Raw genomic sequence first — 12,558 nt, 5'->3', positions numbered from 1 at the left:
GCAAGCCTGAAATGTAGTCATAATTACTTCTAATTCCTTTGTTTATGGAATGCTATGATTGAATATTACTTTTGCAGTTTAACATTTCTGCAAACAATGTCGTATATTGCTCAGTGGTTGTTTCCTATTTTTTCTTGTTATTCAACTGTTCAAAAAAAGCTCAACCTTGAAGCAGCAACTCTTATCATAGAACAAAAGATTTTTACTCATAGTACATTTATATCACGGCTCTTTCTAGTGGGATGGGGGAGGGAGTGCAAGAGAGGATTGTAATCTGATTGCATCAGAATCCATCTTTGAACTTAAATATTTCTGCATATTCCATGGTTTTTAGAGCAGTTCTTCCTTTGACATGTGATAGGATATCAGTCAACTCTGGCAAAGGCAGATCTGTTCAAGTCAAAGGTTAATGGTCAATTTAGTTGAGGTAAAGATTACTTGAATTAAATGAACTTCTGTGGTATGCTGTTAGTTTTCAATAGGGGCCAATTCAAGCTGCTATTTTTTCAAAGTAGGTCTCCAGCAGCACTTTAAGATCACTTTGTACCTGTTAGACAGAATTTGATGGATTGAATATTTTCCCCTACACCCTGCTGAGTTCTACAGCTGTAGAGCTCAGCCCCACTGCTGTGACTGTGGCTCCATCAGGTGAAAGAGAGGCTGATTTCTCTTTGACAGGTACGATAATGTAAAATCCCATTTTGTAGTGTGGTGTAGAGATACAGTGGTTTTTAATGATCACCTATCTAAACCCTTACCTCTTTATTCTATGAGAACATGGCAGAAATGGTGTATTTGTTGTGACTTGTCCCAAAAGCCTTTACCCCTTCATAGAACTGTAGAAGAAATGGGAGAGAGCAGGAAAGAATTAGTCATTTGTAGACAGGTTTTATATAGTGCTCTGTGTGAGCACATGACTACCTGAGAGATCCTTCTCATGTTCCTAAGAAAATGGAAGAAATTATTTAGATGATTGAAAATGTTTTTGCTGGCACTCCAAGATGCCATATTTCAGGAGAGGTGCTGTTGACTATTAGATTCTAGAATGTGCTTTTTCTACCACATCTCTGCCATGGTGAAGAATTCATGCTACACAAGATAAGTGAATTTTCAAAATTGAATTATGTATTTTCAAAATCTGTACTGCTTTTATAAATGGAGTAGAACACTAAAACAGGGTAGTTGCAGCTGTATTTTTAATAAAGTGTTAAAAGTGGTGGTAGTGGAATTATTCTTTGGTGTGGTTTTGGTTTTGTTTTGGTTTTACAAATGTGCTGTGGGATAGAGAGCCATTATGAACTTAAAAAATTTTTCAGGATTCTCTGAAGTGTTTTGCCCTTGCTTAATCTATTTAGAATTTTCTACTTGTATTTGCATTGTGAGGTTCTGCATGAGTAAGGCATGGTAATTTACTGATATTAAGCCAAGTAACTGGATTTATTTAAAATGTGTAACATTGCACGTCTTCAGGTTATCTCTTCAAGTATTGTGTTTGACAAGTGCTGACAGTAAATCTGGGAATTCTAGATAACCTGACTTTCTTGCAATTCTTCTTAGTTTGTGTGTAAATGTGTAGGTTTCTGTGTAGACCTCTGTTGAAAAGTAGTGGAGTGGAAAGTGTAAATGTGTTGCCTCAAAGGATTGTTTTAACTTTCGTACAAGGCTTGTATTTTTATGTTTAAATATTTGTGACATGATAGCTACTTTTTATAGCAAAGAATTCTCAAATATTATACTGTTTGTAACTGGATTTAGATGGTTTCCCTGACAGAAGTTTGTTTCTGTAATGAGAAAAGGATTTTTACTTATAATAGCGGCTCTGCACTTTATGCTCTACATATGTTTAGAAAAAAACTTCAGAAAATACCTTGCTATATTTGCTCAGTCAGTTTTGCAGAGTGAAAATACTCGAGTTAAAATTGCCTCATATGGTATGTACATGTTATACTGTCCTGCCAAACACATCTTGCAGAGCTTTGAGCTTCAGTTAAGCTCAGATCTTGATTTGGTGCTTTTTATGGCTCTCATATTGGTGGGGAGTGTGAGGCATACATGTGTGATGCTCAGGCAGGATGTTCCATTCTTACTGTGGAATGGCTGGCTTCTTCTCAGAAGAAAAAAGGTTTGTCTCACCTTTATAGTGTGACAAAACCCAAATGCTTGTGCCTGGTATTGGGCCTGCAATTGAAGGGCTTTGAAACTTTGTGGGGAACACTGCCTGGAAATATACAGGGATCAAATGCTATAAACCAGGGGAGGTCAGATGGAGAGACTTTTGCTGAATATCTGATAATTTTATTGTTGATTTTGTTTTCACTGGGAATTTGCAGCTCTCTGTCCTAATACTGTGAAGAGCCAAAATGCTCCTAATCATGATGTGGAGAAAAAATTACCACTGAATTTACTCTTGAGTTTGCAATGCCTTAACTCAAATGAAATAGAGAAAACCCTTGGGGTTTCTTTACTTTTAGTTACATGCATTCGAGTAGCTGTGCCCTGATTGAATTTTCTGCTTGCCAGCATGTAGTGGAACATGTGATCATAATTGGAGAATAATACATAGACCTTGAAGCATAAATTTGGACATAAAAGGCTTAATTTTGTCATTTTTCTTGCTTATTTACTTGCATCATTTCTTTGCAGAAGCTTTTAAGCAGACATTTTTCACCTGTCTTTTTCTTCCTGATCTATGATTAATTTTTTGGCAAATTTGGATTTCCTTATGTGAGGTAGCACACTTATTTTCAATAATTAAAAAAAAAAAATTGGAAAAATACCTTTTCTCACAGTTCAAGGAGGGAATTGCCACAGGAAACAAAGTTACCACTGAAACTGGTGCTCTCTGGGAGACCCTTCAAAATCTGAAATATCATGGTAGTATTTGATAAAAAAAAGCACTGGATTAAACCCTTGCAGACTAATTACAGAGCAAATTGTAAGAATGTTCATTTATTGAGTCTGAAATAGCTTCACATTGTCTGATCTAAGAAAGTCTTGATTCTATCACAAGAACAGTACAGAGCAGACAGGGTTGTCTGTACCTTAGTGTGCCTTGCCACGATCGAAGTCTTAAAGGAAATTTGTGGTTACTTGGATTCTAAATTTAAACCACTGTCTTCTGGCAGAAATCATTGTCACTTTGAGACTGTATTTCCACGCTGGGGTATGTTGATGTAATCTTTAAACCTCTGCACTTGAATTTTTGTTCCACCCTATGTCTTTTACTACTAGTATTGCATTTCATTGTATTATAGGAAGGCCCAAATAGCTTTTTTTACTGTTCTTGTGGAGGCTGTGGTAAATGTAAACACAGACAACAGGAATGCATAAGGTCCTTATTACAGATCCATAAAACCTGATACCTAGATTAGGAAGGTAGGAGAAACCAAATAGAGAGGATAAGGCAGCACATACAATAATAGTTTTCCAAATGTAAAATGAGATTGAAAAACCATGAAGAAATTAACCATTATCTTGATATTCTAACTTCTTTTTTAACAACGGAATCTTCTAACATAATTCATCTCTTGACACCAATACTCAGCTTAATGTTAAAGCATATCTGACATGCTGCAAGCTTGCAAACTGGAATTTGCATAAATACATTATGCAATGATATTATCTGAAACCTTAACAAAAGAAAGCAGTTGCTGCATTTTTTCTATTATCTTGGGAATGATACTTAGAAGGAGACAAAATAACTGAGATAAATACTGATTTGAAATTCTGTACTCTTCTATTTTGTCGTCTTTTCTGCTTTCCCAGTAAATATTACTTATGGTACAGAGCTCAGTCTTCCAGGCTGAAGTTTCTCCAAAAATCTTGCCATTTGGAAAGTGAGTGAAGACAAAATAGGGTAGAAATAGTGGAAGAAATTACAGTAGGTAAAGAAAGTAGAAAACCTTAGCAATAATCAGGAAGATTTATCCAAATACAGCTTTCCTGAAAATGTGTTTTAAAAATAAAACCAACAGCTGTTTTCTGTAGGAAAATGTTGCAGTCATCTTGCACTGCTGTTTTTTAAACTGTGTTGCAAAGGTGCTCCAACCCAGTCGACATTAGTTATAAAATGTTTTGACACCAATACTCTGCCTAAAGTTCAAGGATATTTGATGTTTTTTTCACAATTTATATAAATTACTCATTATTTCTATTTGTAGATTAAGATGTTGATCCATCAGCTTGTTGGCTCAACTGTAATTCCCTTTAAAGCTCTAAGTAATTGTACACTTTTTATGTTTGATAAGCTTAACACAGTAGGAAAAATAGGGGGAAAAAAGGATCATTAACAAATCAGTCCAGGTTGTGACAGTGGTAAAGGAAACCTCTGTTGAATAAAATAAAGCTCCAATTAAATTCATACCAAACATTTGAATGCTATGAAAGCATATTGAAAGACCAAGATAATGACATGCTTTGAGAGTCTTTTTCCGACACAGTCTTCCTCTGCCTTCCATTTTGTAATGTGAAAACATGCCATAGTGGTGATATTTTGAGTCACCCAGTTTAGTTATCTACTGATAGGCATTACAGATCTTCTGTGGCTTTAACAGCATCCGCTACTCTTGTTAAGTAGAAATTACTGCGAAAGCAGATGATTGTCTCTTCATACATGTTGTGGCCTGTCAGTGTTACTCTAAAATGTTTGTTTTTTCTGTCTGAAAGGAAGCCTTCTGTGGCTACTCATGTTCTATTCAACCTCACTATCACCACCACCTCACATACTTTTTCAATATATCTTAAAGACAGTTAATGCTAATCATTAAAAACTCTGGAAATACAACTGTAAATTAACAATGTTTTAATAATATATTTACTTTAATTTTAGATTTGGAAAAGAAAATCTCTTCTCCCAGCCTTCATGTATCTTACTTTTATTCTGCTTTCTCATGGAAGTCTAGTAAACAAGTATTAATCCTTAGAAAATTTCTTTATGGGCCATCGGTCTATCTTGAATTCTGTTTCAGTGATGTATTATTTACAGGGAAAACTCCCTTCTGGACTGTAGCAGACGTTTGTGCTCAAGCATGAATTTGGGGCTGCTATAGCAAGTCTGTGCTAGGTATGACTGGTTTTGGAGGATGTACTTGACTGACCTTTCTGCCAAAGAGAACTTAGAGCAGTGTACAGCACAGTCCTGGCAGTTCCTCAGTCAGACCAGGAAGACATAAGAAAATCTCTAACGGTCTTGCTCATTTTTGCCTTTCATAGGCAAGGTGTCATAAGAACATGTGACATGTATGTATTACTTTTTCTGTGCTGGCATTCACATATCTGAAGATGGTGGTGGTATCTGCTCATAATGCTATAAATTCTTGTTTTGTGTAGAGTATGTAAAATTGTCTATGCATCGTTTAAGACTGAATGTATAAGTCAAAATTAAAGCAACAGTCCACAGAAAAGAACATTCAGTTGTATTGTCTTCCACAGTAAGCTTTTCATTTCTGCCTTGGGTTGAACATTACCTTCCAAACTTGGCTTTGGCTTTCAGTTCAGTATTGGTCATGCAAAATTATTATATGTGTCATACTTTTTGTCAGCCTTTTCTCATTAAATGTAGATGATGTAATATCTATTGCGTGTGACATTTAGTGGTACAGTGTGACACTGCACTCTTAAATTTTAAGCTAAGGTTGATAGAGTAGCTTCAGTAATTTCCACAGAGATGCTATTTTAAGGTGATACATTCTCTACATAAGTATATAGCAAAAACTCCATAAGATACATTATGTGCATTTTTTTTTCCTATGAACAACTGTTTTGATGTCAATGCAGTAAATCAGATTTGTAAAGTGTAAATGAATGATATTTTTAATAAAGCATTCTATAAATTCACATAAATTTATTTTTATCCTCTTACTTCTCCCTCATTCACTCAATTCTACATCAAACTTTGGTTCCTTTTTAATTATATGAGTGTAGTTATTTGTGGACCTATACCATGTGTTTGAGGTGATAGGGATTTTGGAAAAAAAGAGAATTTTCTTCATCTACACCATTAATGTTTAAGCTGTTGCTACTGCTAATTTCTTTCTTAATGAAGGAAATTAATTAAAAGACTTTTCAATTAAAAGTAAAGAGAGTACCTTTTTTTTTTTTTTTTGAGTAAATAAAATAATGGGAGCCCTTTCTCCTGAACAAATTTTGCAGCACACTGTTGTTGAGTTGGGAACACTCCAGAGAAAGCCACTGGCAACCTGTTGTGATTGTGATAAATGAGACCACAAGTGTACATCTGGGTATACATTCAATTGTTTTTACTTCTTGGGCATTTCTTTTCACAGGCATCATTTCCATCATGATACCAAATGTATCTTACAAGTCCTTTTGAGTAGTCCTTAAATAAAAAGCAGACTGTAAAACTGTTGGGATTTTTAAGTTAATGTTGCCTAATGACTTAGAATGAAATATTGAGTCAGCACTTTATTTTTCTTTATGTGGCCCACCAATAACAATAATTCTTTATGAAAATAACTAAAAATATCTTTATATTTAGTATGTTAGGCTTCACATTGTTGTACTTCACATTATTGATGTGTTTTCAGAATTTATTTCTTATCAGCACATTCCCATGACATTTCCTCTTGCAAAATGCTTGACTCTTCTTCCTCCCACCCTCTTTGTGTTTACAAAGTTCACTTTAATTCTTCTGTGCCTATTCTGATTAAAAAGAGGTATATTTAAAAAAAATATTGTTGCATTACTAAGAAAAGATTGTGGGGCTGTTGGGTAATGCATGAGTGTCCTGACAGACAGTTGGCTGCATCTAACACAGATGGGTCTGATTTCTAAATCTTCTGGTTTTCAGCTACACAAAAACACCTCAAATTATTAATGCTGAAATATCTGCTTGTTTCCCATAGAGAGTTGTGAATCCAGAGTTAGGTGTGCGTACCCTGTGCCCAGGGTTTGTCCTGAGATCCTGATAAGGGTATTAGTTGTGGAAGGGAAGGACGCCCCTGCCCCAATCTCCAAGGTGGCCAGTGCCTGTGGGTGAATTGGCTGGGATGCCTCCCCACTACAGTGACCTTCTGTCTGCCCAGCCCCAAACTGAGGTGTGGCAGAGCTGTCACCTCTCTGCAGCCAGAGGGCTCTGTGGGAGAAGAGGGGAGAAAGAAGGAAAAGAGGTACGCTGGGAAAAGGGGAGCAAGGACTCTCCTTCCCTTTGCCACTCCCACTGCAGCTTCCAGCACAGCAGAAGTTCTCTAGGGACAGACCCTGGCTTTTAATGAGGCCACACTGAGTGGGGGTTGTGTGGGAAAATAGGTGTAATGACATGAAAGATCAGTACTGTGGTACTCAGGGCTATTGTAGGAGAGCTGGCGTGGGTGAAACCTTTCTTGATGTATGTGGTGGCTTTGCAAGGAGCATTGGAGTCACCAGAGATACTTGTGTTGCAGAACTCTGTGTTCTGGGTGTGCATCCTTCATTATGCTCTGAATAACACCATGCACAAGTTCTGCCTGTGCACCTCCTGAGCTGGGGAGGGACATCCCATGGCTGGATGTAGGGATGGGTGTGGGTATTGGGCAGCGAGTGTAGTCAGTTTTGATGTGAAGGTGTCTCTGCAATCAAAATCTCATAAAATCAGGGGAATGATTTGTCTTAGTGTTGCTAAAGAATGTAGGTTCTTTGTTCTTAGTGAAACTCTGACCTTTATAATTCCCATAAAGGTGAGCCAATGGGGAGGAAAAGATTGAGAGTTTCTCAGTCTTCAGCCGAGGTACAGTACAGGTGACAGACTCGTATCTTTATATTAGTGTTAAATATTCAGGAAAACCTTGATTTGCACACTTATAGAACATATACACTTTTTTCCTGTGGCTGACCTGAATTTATTTAAATCCTAAGCAAATGTTTCAGCTTTGAAACTAAAAACTCTCTGGTTCTGCCTTTAAATTCAAAAGATGAATCAAAAGCTTCTCATACTGGTTTTATGTTTTGGGTTTCTTCTACACTCCCCTTCTTCCCCATCTCCCTCCCCCTCAGCCCCTCCACATCCTCATAGTTTAGCCATGTCTGTCTGGCTAATTGTTTATTTAGTTTTAGCATTTCATATTGGGTACTTAGATATTCTTAAGTGTAACGCTCTACAGATTCCTAGTCAGGTATAACCGATCAGTTCATCATCTTATTTCTTTATCTGTTTGTTTTTGTTTTTTTTCCATGGGATATTATGAGCTGAGAGATTGAGTTAATTCAGTGGATATCAAACTAAAATTCTACTGGCAAAATCTTCTTGTGCTTGTGTTCTCAGGGAAAAATATTTAAAAGGAAAAAACTCAAGGCCCAAGTAGATGGACATTTAACTTACCAGGTGTATTTGGACTAAACCAAGAACTCATAATGGGAAAAAAAGAATTTGTTAGCAAGCAATAGCTTACAGGTCAAGAAATGCAAGTATAACATCATAGTTGAAAAAAAAAAAATAGCTATGTAATTTCTTGCAGAAGAAATTGGAACAAACAGCAAAGCATTCTTTAGCTATAAAACTTAACAGAGAGAAAGAAGAATGCAGAGGTGACCTCTGCAAGGTCCAGATGGTATAAAGGATAGAAATTATTTGGGAATGGTCCAAAAACTAAGTAGCAGTCCATGAATGCAGACAAGGCAGTTAAGGCAAACCAGATACTAGTTCTTTCTTAAAGGATCTGTTTCAGTATTTTCTAGAAAATGTACTTATTTCTTTAAACCTTTTAGAGAAGTTGAGAAGGGATAAAACCATATTATTGGAGTCTGACACAAAAAATTTAAGATGAAAAAATAACTAAGACGTGGACTTCCATTAGCATACCTTCAGCACTATATGTTGGTTAACCGTAAAGAGTTTTTCAATCCTGTTCTTTTGAGAAAATCTGAGTTTTGTTTCCGTGTTTGTTTTTTACCTCTTTCAAAATGATTAAGATTGTCTCAAGTTTATTGTGAGAAGCTGTAGTATTTAGCAATCTGTATTCTGAGTTCAGAGCTTCAAACCACAAAATGTAGCATCCTGACATTGGTAGCAATTGCTGCTAGTTGCATCAGGAGAAAGTAAAAGAGATACTTAGCTCTCTTCACATGATTGTTGTCTGGGATTGTTGTATGGGACTGTGATGCTGAATCTGAGTAACCCCTATGCCCTTGAGAAAATAATATAAATGGAAAGAAAGATTTTTCTGGACAGGTTTGTACCACATGCTTACATGAGAATGAAGTCTTAGGAGTTTTCAGAATGTTTTCCTCTTTCTTGCCCTCTTTTAGGGGTTAATTCTTGTATTATGTTTCAATTGCCTCTGCTTCAGCCCTTTGACTTCTATTTGAAAACAGTTTTGGGCAACGAGTCTGTCACAGTTGTAACAGAATTCAAAGCTTATAAATCAATCATCTGTTTGGGTCACCTGAGACCTTGTCCTTGTAAAACATAAAGCCAAAGAGATGTTAAATCTAAACACTTGGCATTTTTTCTAAAATGTTGAGTTTCAAATATTTACCCAAATATTTTTCATAGTTCTTACAAATACTTGTTCTCCCACCTTAGTGGGAGAAACTCAATTATTTTCTTGGCATTTTCTTTCTGCTTCGAGTATGCTAAAGTGAATTTTGTGGCTGAAAGCAGAATTTTTCTATTTTGAGACTGATCTTTCCATGTTTCCATCTTTTCCATGTTTCATTCCATTAAATTATTTTTAAAAAACATATGACTGTTAAGACTTCGGTTCTTTTTCTTTGCTCTTGCCCTGCTGCCTGCTTCAGTCTGTCTCATTTAAGGCTAATGATTACAGTGCAGTGTAAGAGCAATATTTTATCACTGTAGCTTCAATCCAGATAACAGACTCACCTGATCTTAAAATCTCATTTTAATCAGAATGTTCTTTTTCTTTGTTTTCCTTTCAGCCCAGTCATTGAAGGAGTTTGCTCGGCTCCTGATTGCTGTTGAAGAGGAGAGAAGACGACTGGTAAGTTTGCTGGCAGCAATCTGGCACTGGATGTCTCCTTGAGTAAAATAGTACACTTTTTTCTATTCTCCCTGAAGTGATTTTTTAAAATTTTTTTTGTGTGTAGGAGAGGTTAAATATATCATAAGAATTATTTGGAATTCTTATGCAAAGGCAGAAATGTACTAGCACAAACTACAGCAATTTTTAATAAACTGTTCAACCAAAGACTTTTGCATTGATTTAAACATTTTTTTCTCTCCATTTCCTACCTCCCTTCTCCCTGACCCAAAATAAACTTTGAATGCTACCTTTCCCTTCCTGCAAAAAGCTAATATTGGAGATGTAGATCTGTATTTATATTTAATGAAAGACTCTTGAGTGTTATCCACTGAATGTATGCTACTAATCCAAGAATATGATAAGTGATAAGAAGAGAAAGCAAATTCATCACCCGAGAGAAACTCTTGAAGAATACATTATGGATCAGACTTGCCAGAGTCGTCCATTGATATGGTGTCCTTACGCCTTTTGAATCTGCTGTTTGCTTTGATTTTTATATTTCTATTTTCTATTCAAATATAGCTTTGTTAAAGAAGTTTTAAGTGTATTTTTATGCAACTATTTAAAAAATGAAAAATATCCAGGTAAGCAGTGAAGCCATTTTTGTCCTTCCTTGGGAGTCAATAATGAATAAAGGAGTGAGCTAAGAATAAACATCAGTAGGGGGATTTTTAAATATAGTGAAAGTTTAATTAGCTCTAAACCATCCAAATATGTCTGTCCTCATTTTCCTTCCTCTTATGGGTGCTTAGAACATTGAGGTAAGGTTTTTATGACTCAGATTGGAACAAATTTACTAATTCAGAAAGAAGTTTATATGAAGTTGTCTTATCCTGAAATAAATAGCCGTAGAATTGCTCTCCCACTATTTCTGTTTAGATAAATGTTTTAAAATGGCAAAGTCATAACATTTATTTGGTACCATTGCATAGCTAATATCACTTAAATGTATAAAAGTATAATTTTTTTTTTTGCTTCATGCAAAATATTCTTTCCTGGGTAGCTGGAAGAGTGAGGTGACTGTTCTATACTTACCACCTCAAAAGTTGGTTAGCAGAACACTTATTAATTCCTTAGTTAAATGTTTTTAAATTAATAACTTTCCAGTTTAAGTTAAAGATTGTTATGAGCTAACTATTAGAAAAAAAAAAGTAATGAATAGGTGAGGGTATTATTTTTCAAAATTGTTAGTCATTCATAATATGTACAGACAATTTCCTATTATTTTCTCTCTTTTTTCCCTCTTTTTTTTTTCCCCTCACAAAAGTGAGTCACTACCATTTTCATTTTTGGAAGTTTATAGCCTCTCTTCAGTTCATAATTTGATCTTGCCATATAGTGTTTTTGTAAAAGATGTAGGAAGGCCTTTAGCCTAAAAGAAGGAAAAAATATTAATACTATTAAGTGTAAAAAGATGGAATGATAAGTTTTGTTCTATATCAATATGATTTCCATGGGAATGCGTGGACTGTATAGCTGAGTGTGGTAGATTGACCCGGGCTGGATTAGCGGTGCCCACCAAAGCTGCTCTGTCACTGCCCTCCTCATCTGGGCAGGGGAGAGAAAATACAAGGGAAGGCTCATGGGCTGAGATAAGCAGGGAGACATCATTTGGCAATCACTGTCATGAGAAAACCAGACTCAGCCTGGGGGGAAATCTGTTTAATTTAATGATAATCAAATCAGAGTAGGGTAATCAGAAATGAAATCAAATCTTAAAGAAACTTCTCCTTCCCCTCCCTTCTTTTGAGGCTTTACTTTAATCCCAGTTCTTTGCTTCCTCCCTGCCAGGGAGGCACAGGAGAGCAGGGAATGAGGGCTGCACCTCCTTCCTCCTCATGCTCTTCCCTTGCTCCAGTACTGGTCCCTCCCTTGGGGGACAGTCTCCACGAACTTCTCCAACATGAGTCCTTCCCATGGGCTGCAGTTCTTCATGACCTGATCCACCGTTGATCCTTTCCACAGGATTGAGTCCTTCAGGAACAGGCTGCTCCAGCATGGGTCCCTGTAGGGTCTTCATGTAGGGAGAAGCTGCTCTTGGTGAGAAGTCATATGTATACAGCTTTTTTTGCTCAGTTTGGAATAACCTCATTCAGTTCTCATTCTCTGTCCAGAAAGAGAACAATGAGGATACACAGTTTTTTGTGGTAGTTATATTTGCATAAGAGAATGTATCAAACTTAGAATTTCTCTAGGTCTAAAAAGTTTGAGCTGCTTGTTGGTGGAATTTGTTTAATTATTACTGGAGTAAAATTTTCACTTTTGTCAAAGATGTGGGTCTTTTATTCCCCAGTCTCTTACTGCAGTTTTCTACATGTTGTCATAGAATCCAGAGGTCCCTGTGAGGATCAGTGTGCCAAACAGATTGCTAGTATAAGTCTTTTGCTTGACAAATTTGTAATTTAACTGTGGAATCTTTAGAGCACTTTTGCTTGTTTCTGAGGAAGTTTGGAGCATAATCCATACACCTAGATTTCTCTGCTGGAAGCACTTTAAGTCAGCCAATTTGCATCTTAGTGACAACATTAAACAAAATTCTCAGCTGATGGGAAAGCTTGAGCCATGGCATGCAGGTCTTCAA

The 12,558-nt window shown here is 36.3% G+C and overlaps 1 protein-coding gene across 1 annotated transcript in view; it reads left to right on the top strand.

The window, feature by feature from the left end:
- The window catches only part of ARHGAP42 (Rho GTPase activating protein 42), a 143,154-nt gene that overhangs the window by 39,956 nt on the left and 90,640 nt on the right, over positions 1 to 12,558 (top strand). Inside the window, exon 3 of the mRNA XM_005516204.3 lies at positions 9,874 to 9,935. Coding sequence (XP_005516261.1) covers positions 9,874 to 9,935 — 62 coding nt within the window. The remainder of the gene's footprint in view (positions 1 to 9,873; positions 9,936 to 12,558) is intronic.

Source organism: Pseudopodoces humilis, chromosome 2, assembly GCF_049639895.1.
Source record: "Pseudopodoces humilis isolate 2021_Gansu_Grassland_sample_001 chromosome 2, ASM4963989v1, whole genome shotgun sequence".
Taxonomy (NCBI): Eukaryota; Metazoa; Chordata; class Aves; order Passeriformes; family Paridae; genus Pseudopodoces; species Pseudopodoces humilis.
The sequence above is the reverse complement of the archived record's forward strand: the minus strand, read 5'-3'. Positions and strand labels throughout refer to the sequence as shown.